Raw genomic sequence first — 16,120 nt, forward strand, 5'->3', positions numbered from 1 at the left:
CTCAGGAAAAACCCTTCTGTCCATGCTTTCAGCTGTCACAAAAATCAGACTCCTCTCATTACCCCTTGCCAGTGTCGAACTGGGGGACACTGCAAAGCTGAACTAGCTGATATACATTTCCTTTGGAATACTAATACACTGAAATTAATTTGAAAGTGATCTTGTACTTGCTCTGTGGGAGGGTACGTGGCCTGGATATGCCAGTACTTATAAGAAACCAATCTACAGAATGTCTTTGGAAAGGTGCTGCTGTACTTAAAGTAACAAGAGACTTTCCAGTGATGGTAGCGAATCCTTTTTGTTGACTGTAAAATCATAACTGAAGAAATACTTGTTTGCTACTGCCATTAACTGAACCCCACGCTGGACATCTGTACAGCATCACTATAATCAGGATCTGGAATGAGAATATGAAATAGGTGTAGTCTAAACACAGAAAAAAAAGGAAACGCATCATAGACACTGAAACTGGGCAAATAGCAAGGAAATTCGGACATAGATATCTGAGCTAGCAGTGCCACCTAGCCTGTGCTCCGGGATTCTAGTGCAGCTCTTTCAAACGTTTCGGGGATGATCTCCCGTTTGTTCAATCATTTTTTAAAGTATAATTACCAGAGTGCTTATGTTTTGCAGTTAATGCTGTCAAGCCTTTTAAACTAATTGGTCTTTTACAGAAAATTTAACTGAAAATTAGCACATCTTTTAATAACATTGCTTTAACTTTAATAGCACTTTGCCTTTCATTTATAATTAGTCTAAAATTGTCATTTTCCAAGTCATATCTGCCATTTTTTTGTGTTTGCTAGTGGTTTTTTATGGATTTCTTTTAAGAAGACTCTTCCTCCACTGCATGCAGTTTTTAACATCACTTTCAAACAAATATTTTAACTCGCTTTTCTTTTTCAGCTGGAGGAATTCCGTTGAATGAATAATATATACCCAAACCTGAGGAATGACTGAGCTAACATCAGTAACTTATACCAATAACAAAAGGGCCTTCAAGACAGAATCAACAGCAGAAAATAAATAAGTGTTTCACAGTTTGAAAACCAATAGATTTTTTTTCAAAATACTGTCTGAACTTTAAAGAAGTTTGGGACACTTTAGGTTATGAGATGTTGCTTGCTAATCCCCTGCACAGAATTGCACAAAAAAAAGTCTTCTGTTTCAAAATGTCTGTATCATAGATTAGAACAGTTTCTTTTCTATGCAAATAAGACTGCTGAGGAATCCTGAGGGAGAACTCTTGCTTGAGGGATATACTGAAAACTTATTTTTAACTCTTTTAACTATTATCTGTCATTCTGTGTTTTTATTTATAAGAAGCAAAAGTAGAATTTATTATTATAGAGCTAAAATCAAGACCTGAAGTTCTAGCACAAGGAAATAAATTCCAGGATATCAAATGTTAAGCGGTACAATCTGGTTCTGGAGATCCTTGCCTCTAATGGCACCACTCTGACAGTATATCAAGTCTATCGTCAGCAGTACGTATGGGAGGGACGCCAACCTGCCAGAACTTCTGTGGTTTTCAGAGCTTCAGCGCCAAAAGGAATAACAGAGAAGCTTTGGCTCTCAGGCCAACTGTTCAAACCTTTGAAGGTACTTTGTTGATAAACCCACCTTCCTTGCATGCACAGGATTTTCTGGAATATCTATCTCAGCAAGACCCGGAAAATAAAAAAGAAATTCTCCTCAAAAATTTGCTTCTCTTGAGTTATCCTATTTCACTTAACATTTTAATAGCTAAAGATAATCTTCATACAAAACATCCACATTACCTAAAAGACGCTTCCAATCCCATGTTTTTTAGTCACATTCAATTTGGTGATGAGAATGTGCTTCACTTTTCAGGAGCAGTGCCACCTTGAGACTGACAGACTACATATATTCTTTCCCTGGCTTTGCATATGTTATGACAAAACAAATATTAATATATCATTCAAGTCTCTGATGGCAGTAGATGTCTTTTCAAAGACACAATAATGATTAGCTGGTGCAATTTAACAATAGCCACTGCCACGCTTAAAACATGAACTATGCCTGCAGTCTTCACGCAGAGTACAACAATGTGCTTTAACCAAAGCCTGGAGAGATCACTGCTACCAGCTTCTCAAAAAGACAATGCAGTTTTTGAGCTCGTTATTTGCTTCTGAGCAATGATCTTCGAACTACCACACTGTGAATCATAGGCTTGTGGAATACGTTGCCTTTGCTGCAGAGGACAAACTCTGTGTAGATAGCCTGCAGACAGCATTTTGAAAAGTAAACTTCATCAAGCCTTTTATCTTTGAAATAAGAAATAACTGACAATTTCAAATTTAAAATATCTAATAGTGTCATCTAATAGGATATAACACTAAACTAGCAGAACGTTACAATCTGCAGCGTTCAGATTTGAATCAGAAAGTGACAACACATTTTCTGATCTGTGATTAATGACTAATAAAATATATAAAAGAAAATCATTATTTAACACTGATTAATACTGTTGAATTATTTATTACTCAATAACAAATTATTTTAAATATATTTTATACCTCTTCTCCTATATACATATACCTATATGTATGTTCCAACACCTGCAGGTCAGAAAGAATACTGTATGCATGGGTATTATTTTACTTTCCAATCTTTCTTACATCTGTTTTACCACAAAACTCCACTACTAGAAGAGATTGAACTGCTCTTAATGGAGTAGTTCATGAATTGTACATCTGTATCATAGCCCATGTGCGGAATCGGCATTCCAGAGATATCAACAGAGATCATAAGTTGAAATTTTTTTATAAAAAAATTAAGCAATAAAAACCCCTGAATCACTAAGTGGATCAAATAATGAATTATATCCTTGTCTCAAAGTGAGCTGGCACAGCCCCGCACAACGTGAATTATTTCCTTCTTAGAGAATTTCTGTGCAATTAATAGGATGAAAGCATGTCTGCAGATCTCACAATTTAGTTAGGATTTTGAGGTCAGTTTGCCGGTACTGGCTTGAAGTTAGGCGGAATAAATAGAAGCTGGTCCTTAAAAACTAGTGTACTCTAGGAAAAAAAAAGTGATAATATAGTGCAAGTATATTAGTTTGTGTGAGAAACGCTTTTTCCTTGGAGAAGTGCAAGGAGCTTACAACCTTCCCATGAGCATAAGGACAGTAAGGGAAATATCTCACACATCTTACACTTTCTGAAGGGTCAGGAAGAACTGTACTTTTCCAAATCTTTACTAGGCCTTTGCGGAATAAAAGAGAAAATAACGCTGCCACTGAGCAGCAAAGAGGTGAAAGAAAAGACAGGATGGTGAACAATTCTAACTGACCGAATCCTTGGCTTGTCTTCTCGATTAGTAATTTTTCTGAGTTAGAATTTTCTACTCTTGTTATCACATTTACTTCTCTGGCTTCGGGCTGCACTGTCCCTGATACATTATATGACTACTTCGATGTGAAAACGTCCGAAAAAAAGACTCTGTTGAAGAAAGGACTTGCAGAAGTGGAGAGGCATGTTTCCAAAAACCAAAAGTTAATAAAAGCTAGCAATAACTAAAAATATTGTGAGGATTATATGATGAATTTCAAGGAAAAATTTCTGAACAGTCACGTTCCACATATTTCTTATTGCCTCACTGTTGTTTACGTGATACACCTCTGCACAAGAAAGCAATGGTGTCCACAATGTTTCGCTCTTTTTGTGGCAATGCCAGTGACAATCAGAAGAATTAATCCTACTTTTTCCAAGATTCTGGAAGCGCCCTACTGAATGACTCATTCAGGGACATTGATTTAAATAATAATGTGAGTAGATAAACAGCTCTCAGTATAACAATTTGGAATCTCCATGCTAAATTATTTCCATTTATAATGTGAAAATGCTCACAAGTTTATACCTAGAGATTTTAATTAGAGAAGGTACAGAGATTAATTTTGCTTGCTTAGGCTTCCTGAAATTGTCACGTCTGCAAAATACGGCTAACTTAAAAAAAACAGTATTTCCTGAGTTTATTGCAAACTCCTAGACTGCATTAAAATAAAACTTTTTCAGTGTAGACTGATGTTATTCACCTGTGGATCGAACATATGAGGAATATAGCGGAGAATAAAAATCTGAATTACAGATACATAAATATGAAATATGAATAAAATTTGAAATAAAAAAATCATGGTGCATTTTTCTTAAAAGCAAAAAGCTTCATTGTGAATTTAGGTGGAGGCCAGACTTGGCTCCTTTAGGAAATCTGTTTGCTCTTTTCTAATATTACATGGAGTTTACAACAGAAGATCCCCAGCACTATGGAACTTTATTCCATTGGGGCCTATGCTCAGATTTTAAAAAGACTATGTCCTTTCTACATCTAGCTGAGCTTAAGGTCCTTCTGCAGGAAGCGCAGCTCACACAGAACAAGACTGGTCTGAAAACCTAGCCAATATGAGGCAAGGGACAATGAAAGAAGCATGACTGGGGTATTCGCTTCAAAACTCTACTACGACAGCAAACCAAAAACCCTAATGTAGACATAATCAAAGGCCACTACCTGTAGTTTCTGGCATGAACTTATGTTTTGATTCACAAGACAACTCATGTGAAAAAGAGATGATGACCTTTCTTCACACAAGCAGAGTTCACACAATGCGTACAATGGCTTTCATATACTTCTATCAGTGTCCCCCGGCGCTCATACGCAGAGCGTTGCTCATGGCTACAGGAAATTAAAAGCTCAAAAAAGTCCAGTTCTGGGCTCCCCACTTCACTCTGAGGGTGACAGAGCACTAGCACAGACTGCCCAGGGAGGTTGTGGAGTCTCCTTCTCTGGAGATATTCAAGACCCACCTGGACAAGGTCCTCTGCAGCCTGCTCTAGGTGACCCTGCTTCTGCGGGGGGTTGGACTGGGTGACCCACAGAGGTCCCTTCCAACCCCGACCATTCTGTGATTCCATGATTCTGTGAAAGCACGACTGATGCTGTCTGACATGAACTGTGAGCATAGGGACTGACACACTGAATTTGGGTCTGGGTTTCGGGAGGGGAGTACAACATTTTTTGGAAAATATTATTGTTAAAACCTGACATGAGACTGCTTTTAAAATTGTGGACTCGAGATAGTCCTAGACATCTCAGTTGTTTTAACGTCTCTATGTCCAACTAAAAAGTAACCTACTTTAAGCTCAGAAATTCTCTTGACATCCAAAAGTGTCAGCTCCTGACTACCTGTGGAAAAGGGACTACACTTTCATACTCTTTCACAATAAGTCTGATGGAAGGAAATGAAAAAAAGGTTTCATTTGCTTACTGCGCTCATGAGGGAGTCCAGCACACTGACAGCAAATGCAGTTCCACATGCAAAGGGCTGCGTCAGATACAGTTCTGTGTCTGGATCATCATCATCATCTTGGTCCAAGAACTGAACATTTGAATCATTTACTGCAAATAATAACAACAATAACAAAATCATAAGGTGCTTCTGGGTCACCAGCATGTGACCTTACACATGACACAGTCAGAAAGAAAAAGAAACGGCATATGTCTGGAAACACAGACTTGTGTCTTTAACGTCACTGAAAATGAAATCAAGATGGATGTGAAAATGCGCATTTAAAAATATTTTGACCATTATGTTGCTCGTAAGAAGTGACTCTCGTGCTCGTGAGAGGTGACTATCGCTTTACTGCAAAAGTAGCTTCGTGGTACCAGCTGCCTGCGCTCAAAATGAGACACGCGATGCTTTTTTATACCTCAAGACAATCTGGGTATTGGTCGGGCACAGTGGCTAAGACTGTGTACAGGTACAGTGAAATGTTATCACAAGACACCAAGTCAGAACCCCGTTGTAAAATAAAGGCTGTCCATAAAACTCGGATATAGCCCACAGGCATCTGTTAGATGTGCTGCTGTGATTCTTACTGGAGTGGTGTTAATGCACTTACAGCTCAAAAGAGGATAAGATGTCCCTTTAACATGCAGCTATCTGAACGAATGAGCAACACTCCAGCTATTGTCATGCAGCACTGCCTTCTGTTCCAATATTTGTCTCCATAACTTGACTTCCTTAACCACAAATTCTGTATTACACAGTGTGAAAAAGAATCTACATCAGACTGTTCTAAAGAAAAAGCCCAAATAAAGCAATATTTGTCATCTAGACTTTCTCTGGCGTTTCATTGACACACTTCAGCTCTCTGCCTCCACCTCATTCCACTAAAAATACTTGTTTCCTTGAGATCAGTGTATCAAGTGGATCATATTTCATGAAATATTTCATTTCCATATCAGTCCTCAGGCATGAAAACACAGACTGCTTAGCTATGCCAGTGAAATATCCTTTAACTCACTAAATGACAAATTAATTTCAGTTCCCATGCAAGGAAGGGAAATCAAAAACTTTTTCAGCATTTGAAACGGCACACATTGATTATGTCCCCGTTCCCCACGTGGACACATCTCCTGAGGCAACCCAGCGAGCTTTGCAAACACAAGAGCTGCTGTTAACTTGATCAGGTTTCAGCTCCGGACTTCTTAGGTTAGAAATTCTTCTGCCTGCTATGCTGATCTTCCTTCCTATATAGTTTCCTTTTCCATTCACTCCTTTTCCAACCTGTAGATACTACTGTGCTTGCCATGCTTAGCTTACAAAACATGAAGAACTACAAATAAGCCTCACAACAGCTGTCTAAAAGAAATTGGAATTGTTGTCCTCCATTTTGAGCCCTGTTGCACCAGCACTTGGCCATGATCATTCAGTCAGGACCTGAGCTGAAGTAGGATTTTAAATTCCTGCCTTCTCACTCCATGATGTAACCACGAAAACGTAACACCTCAGCGTTGTAAACAGGGAAGTGTTCTGCCCTGGGAGTCAGGAGAAACTCATCCTTGCAAACACCATATCCACAACGCTCCTTTCTTTGTACAACGCCTATCAATTTATTCTCCAGATTCTTGAGCAAAATAGTATTTAAAGCCTGACGTATCATTTCAAAATGTACTTTTTGAAAAGCTTGTGCCGTGGTTTAATTTGCTAGTTGAGAGCAGGCACTATTGACAGTAGCATCCTTTTTCCACTTACGTCTGGCAGACTAATACCTGACTCTGACACCAGCTTGCCAGCCATGCGCGGTGTCAGTTTCCAAGGTACCACAAATCTAATGTGACTCCTGCAAGTGCGGTTTTATCCTCAATATCTTTATCTTCCTGCTGTGAGCTAGCACGCTAGGACCTCTATGAAAGGTCTCCGGGCTAGGTGAGGTAGGCTCGAAGGTGTAGCGCTGTGCCATAGGAAATGCTCATCAAATGCTGCTCGCAAAAGCTGGCCAGAGCTCTCTTGATTGAGAGGGAGCAACGCAGCAGCTTGGCTGCTTTTTAACAGCTTCAAAACCTGAGCTTTTGAGAAACAGCCTCCTCCCCCGAATCAACAAACAAATAGCTTAAGGGAAAGCACGATGCTGCGGTTTCTTTCCTGATATCTTTTACTTCTTCTTGGGCTTCCTGGGAGAAGTGCTAAGGCACGTCCACCAACCTGACAACAGGCTGAAACAACGAAAAGAGAAAGAGAGAGAGCAAAAAGGAGAGGAAAATTGGTGTGTGTGGCGGGTAGGGCGCAGGAGGTGGGGACCCAGGCCAAAGAAAATGAATTGGTGAGGAGGTGCTATGAAAACAGCCGGCGGGTCAGACGAGGGTGATCAAAGAGTTACTGATGCTGCGTAAAAAAAAAAAAAAAAAAAAAAAATCATTAAGAAACCCCAGAACGAGACAGTGAATTTCAACCAGAACCACAAATAAAACACATTCAAAGCAGTGCCATGAGGGTAGCCCCTCTGATACAGCCAGATAAATAAAGGAAAAGTTGATGACAGAACAACGACGATAGAAAATAAGACGGTGATGTGAAGGAAAAAGGCGCTTCTTACCCAGTTCAGTTATCATTAGAATGTGGGTCCCACTGTTTTTTTCCTGACTGATTGAAACCAAAGGCAGAAGTTTGCCAGGCTTAGCTAATAAGTAAAGTATTTAGGAGGAAAAGAAAGTACAGAAAGAGAATAAAGTAAGGGAAAAAGACAGGTAAGGCTCTAAAAAAATAAAACTGAAAAAGAAAATAAAAAGACAAAGGACCACAAATCAAGTTTGTATTTGCCATGAAAAAAACAGAACAGCTTCTGCACTTCACATCACACCACTTGACAACATAAATACCCACAGCTAGAGTGGAAATCAGAGCCTGGTTACCGACCATCATTGTATTCTCGGGAGTAAAATGTCTCATACCATTATACAGAGTTTGGTTACACATGATTAAACAGTTCTGGACCATGAAGAAATAAACACATGGCCTCTTACTATTGATTAAATGCAGAGGAAATGTCTGCTTATACTTACAGTGGTTTTTTCTTTTCTAACCTTAGCCCAGAGAACCCTGCTTATTTGTTACACTATGTAAAAAGCATTTTGTCTGATAGAGTGCTTATTTAAGAAAATGGAGAAAACCCGAAGGAAAGAGAGAAATGTATTTCAGTTATTCAAATCAAGTGAAACAACTGTACTAATCTTTCTTTAGAGCGAGTAATTCAAAACAGTTATCAGGAGAGAAAACATAGCAGTCTAACATACAGCATAGGTAATTTTCCTGAAACTGCATAAGAAGAGAACTGGGGAAAAGATGTGGGAATGTGTCAATGTTAGCTTGTCTTACCTAGCTCTGTTATAATAGGGATGTTGGCTCCTGTTGTAATGGAGGGTTGGCGTAAGAGGCCATGCACTGGACTGTTGTCTGGAGATGACCTATCCATCCCAGGGGGTGTAAAACCTAAAAGAAAAAAAAAAAAGAAAAGAAAAAAAGATAAATTTTACATGGGACAAATTATATACAAAAAATCCCACCAACATAAAGGAATTCCCTATCTTTAATTTATTATTCCAGAAAAGTATGGTAAAAAAAGTGTCATTAAAAAAATGACTTAATTTTCAGTAATTATTTCTTAAAAGCGTAATCCTTCACAAATATGCAGGTCATTTCTACTGTAAGATATTTGGTAGCTAATGAAGAACCTGAAATCTATTTTGTTATCTTAGGTAGCCTTTGCATCAAAACATGCAAAATGGAAAGAGTAATGCTTACTTACATATAAATTAAAATAATAAAGATTTCAGTGTTAGAGAGATTTAATTTTGTCCTATTAGTATTTAAAATCATCCTGAAACAAATACATTTCCATAAACCTCAATTAACACTTTAAAGAATATTGTTTACAAACAGTAGTACAACCACAAGGAGCAGGTTTTAGGTTTCATCAACATACAGGATTTAAAAATCCTGAACTGTGTTCCAGGAACAGTACAACCCACACAAAGTTGTTTTTTTTTCTTTTCAGGTGTGCCATTCATAATATGTATTTATGAGGATTACAATTATAGGAAGACTGTAACAGAAGGGTCCATTTTAAGAAAAAAAAGAAAGAATGGAAGGAAAAAGGCACAGGTTTTCAAATGGTATGTAAGAGGGATGGCTGAAAAGAAACTAGAAAGACTTGTATACCTTTAGGGTATACATATCAGCAGGTACTCTAAGAAAAAAACAGACCTGGAGACCAGCAAAGTTCACTTCCAAGAAAGATTGTGTTTTCAGCCTGATTTTCTACATACTTTGAAATGGAACTCTTGACACTGAGCACTTTTTAATCTTTTTTTTTTTTTTTTTTTAATAAAAAATACCCAGGCAAAGCCTCTTGGAGTTTGATTGTAAGTACTGAAAAATAGGCAGTTACAAAAAAACTTGTGCAACAGTTGGGCTGGAAATTCACAGCTGAGACCAATGCCCTCCATCTCCCTTGTCCATTAAAGCTGCAGAAAGCAGGCGAATGTCCATTTAATGTCATTATTGCAGAAGTGATGGTGAAGCCAGAGTTTGACTTTAGGGTTTCATTTAGACCAATGTCAAGGCAGCATTTTTAAGCAAATATTTATCTGCTGGTAATAGAATTGAGCCAAGCTTACTTTAAAACACACATTTCTGAGAAAACATCCATTTTTTTGCCACATTATGCCTGAGTTGTTTGACTCCACACCTGACATCCAGGACCAGAGTTTTGATCCTCTGTCATTACTGGTCTGAACTAGTTTTGAATTTTCCATATAACGATTCTAAATTAATAACAGCCAGATTCATTCCTGATGTAACTTCATTATCTTCTTGCGGTGTGGAAACGGTTTCGCTGAGTTAAATTCATCTGCTACTGAATTCAGAAGACGATGATATGATATTATCTACTTTCCCTTTCTTCAGTTTGGAGACTAATTTACAGACCAGGAAATCTCTAAACTAAACTGTAGCTGTCAACACGTAGTATTGGTTTTGTATTGTCTTTCTGAGGGATTCACAGTTCTTTTCCAGTGATAACTTCCACCACTCTTATACTGTCCCTAAACATGACAAACTATAAGGACCAGTAGACCTGGACTTCTTGATTTAATGGTATTTAAATTTTTATTTGATATTCAGTTCTTTTATCCCTATGTTTTGTCTGTATCACATACAGAATATATAGGTAATAAAACTAGAACCAGTGAGAAGAGAGACTTAGCTCTCCAGAAGGTGCCAGTATGAATTCCCTTCTGACTATCACATGAAAGCCAGATACAACATGAGGATTGTAAGGACAGGATAAGTAAAAAGGGAGTGAAGTCTGTGAAGAAATTCCTTAGGAGGAAAGAAGTGGATGTGGTATCTTCAACAGGCTTGCAAGACAAAAACATTGCCACAGGCAAACCTAAGACAGTAAAGCAATTCTATGTAATATTACCGGCACATAGAAAATCTTTAGAAAGCAGATTTCTTAGAGACAATGGGAAATGCTGGCAATGTTAACCATCGGTCATTTAATACTACTCACTACTTCAGTAAGACTGTCATGGTGACAGTGAGCGGCATTCCCACCTGGTATCGGTTTGCAGAGCTTTCCTTGTGCCTGGCACTGCGACCGAGAGCCGCATTGGCTCTTTGAATGCTTACTTCTGCACGGCAGAGCCTTGGCTTTCTCAGGCTCACAGTGTCTAACTGGGTTTCTTCAGCTCCTTCCTACCTTCCTCATGAGTTAGAGGTAACCCTGCCACTCTCACAACCGCAGGAAAATTAAAGCAGGACTCCAAAGGGAGCGAATGCTGTCTGAGGACAGGTGGGTATTGGTGTGATGCCTCCTTCTGCAGCAGGCTCCGGTGTTTAAATTTTGCATTCTGTTACGCTATAGGAAAGGCAAGACATGGCTCTAGCCACGCTATATTAAAAAAAGCTCAAGTAGCTATAGACTCCTTGAGCACTTCGAGCAGCAGGCCTGGTTGCAGAATTACAAGTCAAAACAGTAACAGCAAGACTTTTTACACTCACTTATCTGAGACTAGAGAAAACACATCTTATTCCCACGCACCCTAAGGGTTGTACTTCTGGGAGCATCCCCAGGGGCCCTGCTTCCCTCTTTTTCCTGAAGGCACTTCTCTCCCCATCTCAGGATGCACTCCCTAAAACTTCTTTCAGTGAATCAGGATCTTCAGATAGGAAGAGCACACTGGTGTTTCCCTACCAGCTAAAAGCAAACTAAAGAAAGTTGGCATAACTACGTCTAAATGTGTAAGCCCTTCTTGCCCTGGCTCTGCTGCAACGTGCGCACACATGGAGGCACGCACACGCGCACTCTCCATCGCAGGCTATTTGTAGCCACCTCTCTAACCCTTCAAATATTTGTCTTCCTAGGATGGCGTTAGAAGATTGAAGAAAATGTGGCATTTCTGCTAGACACAGACTGTCAGGAGCCCTGTAATTGCACACTGCACACACAGTGCATTCAGTCTGAAATGCAGGAAGCATGCTAAAGGGATTTTGTTTTGTCCTTGAATGAAAAACGGACTCATGCCATAATATTTTTCATCCTACAGTCTTGGAAGATGTAAGAAATATCTGTTATTTTAATTTAATTTCCTTGCCTGTACTTAATTCAGGCAATTCTATGAGTCTACTTTTTAAAAATAAAAAAAATCCCGTAATATTTTCAGGAAAAGGAAAATTGGAGTACTTGGGGAGTTTGTGTGCCTACGTTTGGAGTCACAAGGCATCATACACCTTCAGGCCACATTCCTGCTCTCAAGTCACAACGTAAATTCTATAGATAGGCTCTCTATTTTTTTCCTCCAGAAGAGAGAGAGAAAAAAAAGTGCAGGAAAACTAACCTGCTTTATCAGAACTTTCATTTAAAGGCATGAAAAACTACAAGTAACAGCTGTGCAGATTCAGTGAATGTGACATTTCTGAATTTCTTCAACTTGACAAGTAAACACCTTAAATCGGTAATGCTATATGCATAATACATGACCTGTATTTTGACATCCATCATCAAATGCTGACTTGAGAAAATACAGGTTTGTAAGTCAAGGAACAGCACCCATAAAGCAGGGAGAAATTCAGGTCACAGGGTATTAGGAAAACTCTATTTCATTACAGAAGCTGAAACAAGCTAAGGCATCAGATTTAGGATCCATTTTCAGCTGTGAAAAGATTCAATTCCTCTGCACAGAGCATTCATTTAGAAATGACATGCTTTCCTCCCAGCCTCTTTTCATTTTCCTCTTCATATTCCATTTTCTCCTTCAGTCCCCAAACCTTGTTCCATTAACGCTCATAAAAATCGTAAAACAGGGCTGATAGCTGTGATCTTCTAACCACTGTGTCTCCTTGTTCACCAAATAACTGAGGGAGCCGTGGCTGCAACTGCTTAACAGGATCAACCTCTACAGTAAAATTCACACGGCCCGTGCCAGCCTGAGCACAGTCCCTGCATAAGGAAACACGGTGGCGGTAGGGGGCTTCTGGAGAAGGGAATTCTCTCTGCCAATGATTAGGAGGTGAGATGCAGCACCATCATACCGGTTCCTGCAGCCACTGTGTCTGATGCTCAATTGCTGTACTGGGTGAGTGATTGCCTTTGCATCACTTGGTTTTTGTGGTTTGTTTTGTTTCACTTTTTCTCTTCGCTTATTAAACTGTCTTTACCTCAACCCGTAAGTCTTCTTCTCACTCTTGCCCTTCTGCTTCTCTCCTCCGTCCCACTGGTGGGAAGCGAGCAGGAGACTGGATAGGGGCTTAGTTGCCAGCCAGGGTCACTGGCTATAAGTGACAATCACCACAGCATCAAACTGAGCAAAGGGCTTGGACTTCAACCGAAGGAAGCAAGCCCCTGTCCCTCTCTGCAACGAGATGCTGCCAGACACAGGCTCTGGGCTCCTGACGGGCTCAAAATCAGTGAGGATTGGCAGTCGGGAGTCACTGCTTCCCTCGCAGCAGCAGCCTCGCTGTCTGAGAGGCAGGGACTCCTGTGCCCTCACTCAGCTACCTGCTCTGAAGGAGTTTGAGCCTCCTGCAGTTTTCTGCAGAAAGCAGCTGGTTCAGCACCTTGATTCTGTGCAAAGAGATGTATTGCCCAGCTCCCTCTGGGATACTACTGCTGACAAAAGTAGGTGAAACAGCCAAACAATTTCATTAGAGGCGAGATACTACCTCTTTAAGAGAGGTATAAAAGTATCTTTAAGACTTTCTAATCTTGGTGGAAGGAGAACCTCAAGGAAACTTCCTCCTCGCAAGGAGGCAAGCTCTTTTTTCCAAGAGTCACTGGGGATCCAGGTGCTGCGTGGCTCAGAGCCCAGCAGGGTCCTTTGGCTATGAGCCCTCCTCGTCTCCCACAAAACACGACATACAAAGTGATGGGCTTCTGAGGGAGCTGTGCCTCCAGAGTCAGGCTGATCCGTGGTCCTCTCAAGAGGGCACTAACTGTGGCTCAGCAGCAGCTTGAAGGTATTCTGGGACCAACAGTGGCACTGTGATGCAGTTCAAAATTAAGGAATGCTGGCATGGCTTAACAGTGACTTCTTCCCACTGAAAGCACCAGCAATAATTATCGTTTGCCCTGCTTACGTGTTGTTTGGAGCAACTGGCCTGATGGCCAAGTGATCTGCTGATTGCGCTGGCCATAAACCACTGCCTTTTGTTCCTGTGCAGTTCAGCTGACTGAGGAACATCCCATGAAATCACAGAATCATAGAATGGTAAGTGTTAGAAGGGAACTCAAATGCAGGAAGCTTTGCTCTGCATAGCAATAAACACATCCTTTTAGTTTGCTGAGGGGCCAGTAAAGGTGTACTGGGGTTTTAACGCAGAAACAAATTTGGCTCTTCGATGTGCACTGCTTCTGTTCCACTGACTTAACTGAGACCCAGATGGGTATATTCTCAAACCAGATTTTTATGTTACATTTATAAAATATCTTCCATTCTAAAGGATTATAATGGATCCTTTATGCTCCTTTTCCCCTTTCCCCCAACCCTTTCTTCTCTGCCTCCCTTCCCTTCCAAAGAGATATGTTTTACTAAACTGGAAATCTACACAGGCAGAAAGCAGTTTCCCAAACTGAAAATCCATTTGGCAGACCTAAAGGTTGTGGCCTTGTCATTAAAGCGCCATGTAAATTGATAGTGCCCTTTAAACAATGCTGTTCTAGGGAAAGGTGCCATGGGATTCACTGGGTAAGGTAGGCACTAAAGTTCTCAAAAATATAATTTTAACAGCACATATACTATTAATTCGCTCTGGCTCATCTAAGGAGAATGAAACAACAATCATATTTTGAGTGAATATGAATAACACACAGGTGGTGAACTGCCAAACACACCCCCAACAAGCTATCAGGCAGGAATATGGGAGGACAAGGATTTTCATTAAGGGGAGCCAGCCAAAAAGAAATAATTCCCTTACAAAACGACCTCACAGCTATATCCCTCTGCTACTGTTTGCTGACAATGTCCATTAATATTCCAGTGAACTCAATTGACTGATAGACTATACCTGTTATTCTCCAAAGTACAGCCACTTGGGTATACCTGGAAAGTTCAGCAGCAGTCATGCAGCTAAAGAGCTGCTGACATTCATGGGAATCTGTTACAGCCATTCAATTTAGAAACAATTCCAGTTTCTACGTCCCATGTGGTCTGAGACAGAGAGCTGTAGCTTGGCCTCAGAACCTGGAAATCCTAAATTCCAGTTTCAGTTCTGACTTCTACTGTAATTTGTGTCTGAAGACCTAATAATCTCCTGGACATAATCTCTAAAGCTCTGGAAAAGAAGAGGAATGTGGGAGAACAGACGTGACTGCATAATCTCCCAGCCCTCTCAGAGACTGCAGCATCTTCAGAGATGCTCCAGGCCTAAACACAGGCTAAGCTGAAGCTACAGAGAGTGGAGGGTGAAGAAGGATAGCTTTCTCCGTTGTAACAGCCCTCCAACGCTTTGCGATTGGAACAACCCCTGGAGCACTGAACGCTGAGAGACGCCGCTATGGAGAACAAGCTGCCGTCCTCCTCCCAAGAAAACGCTCTTCTCCAGCGTCTATTTGTCTCCATACTGTTGAATTACTGAAACCTACAGTGAAAATGTCCAAGTCAAAGCTCCTGTTATGCAATGCAGCCATCTTGTTTCATACACATCTGTCTTGGGCACATAAAATGTACTTCCAGGAGTACAGTGACTTCCTATTCAGCCTCTGGTGCATAAGCAAATGATTCCAAAAGTGTAGAACTTAGGAAAATGATTCCTTATTTTTTAAATCACTGTATAGCACAGAGAAGAGTAAATCACAGAAACCTATGAGGGCCACGAAGATGGGCATAATGGTTACAGCCAAGCAAACCAGGATAATTGCTTGGGGCTTTTAGCCTATCAAGAGGGGAAATTAAATACTAAATTGAGACACTCTGCAGGTTCTCCAGTGTGAAACAAGAAGCAGGGACAGGCCATCAGGAGTTTACTGCCTGAGAGTTAGCACCATCTCGTAGTTGTCTTTAAGCATCTATTTTCTAAACCATCTCCAGAAATGGAAGAGTGATTGGGTAATTCTCTAATTGAAAACACCCAGGACAACACACAGTAAAATACAAAGGACTTCCAGAATGCTGAGGACAACAATTTCCAAACTACTTCACACTTACTCTATCGCTTGGGATGTGTTCACATTAATTTTATGCTATGTTTTCACAAACTGGTCTGAGAATATTTTAACTCCTTCCAATATACCACGTGCTTTGGATTTGTTAAATTCTTGTT

The 16,120-nt window shown here is 40.2% G+C and overlaps 1 protein-coding gene across 21 annotated transcripts in view; it reads right to left on the bottom strand.

The window, feature by feature from the left end:
- The window catches only part of KCNMA1 (potassium calcium-activated channel subfamily M alpha 1), a 510,287-nt gene that overhangs the window by 23,055 nt on the left and 471,112 nt on the right, over window positions 1–16,120 (bottom strand). For 11 of the 21 annotated variants that reach the window (XM_075422929.1, XM_075422930.1, XM_075422923.1 and 8 more), the window contains 3 exons: window positions 8,678–8,791; window positions 7,899–7,982; window positions 5,288–5,418 (listed from right to left, as the gene is read on the bottom strand). In XM_075422929.1, the coding sequence (XP_075279044.1) occupies window positions 5,288–5,418; window positions 7,899–7,982; window positions 8,678–8,791 (329 nt within the window). The remainder of the gene's footprint in view (window positions 1–5,287; window positions 5,419–7,898; window positions 7,983–8,677; window positions 8,792–16,120) is intronic. The other 10 variants (XM_075422928.1, XM_075422927.1, XM_075422926.1 and 7 more) reach the window with 1 other exon arrangement.

This window comes from Opisthocomus hoazin, chromosome 6 (genome assembly GCF_030867145.1).
Source record: "Opisthocomus hoazin isolate bOpiHoa1 chromosome 6, bOpiHoa1.hap1, whole genome shotgun sequence".
Classification (NCBI taxonomy): domain Eukaryota; kingdom Metazoa; phylum Chordata; class Aves; order Opisthocomiformes; family Opisthocomidae; genus Opisthocomus; species Opisthocomus hoazin.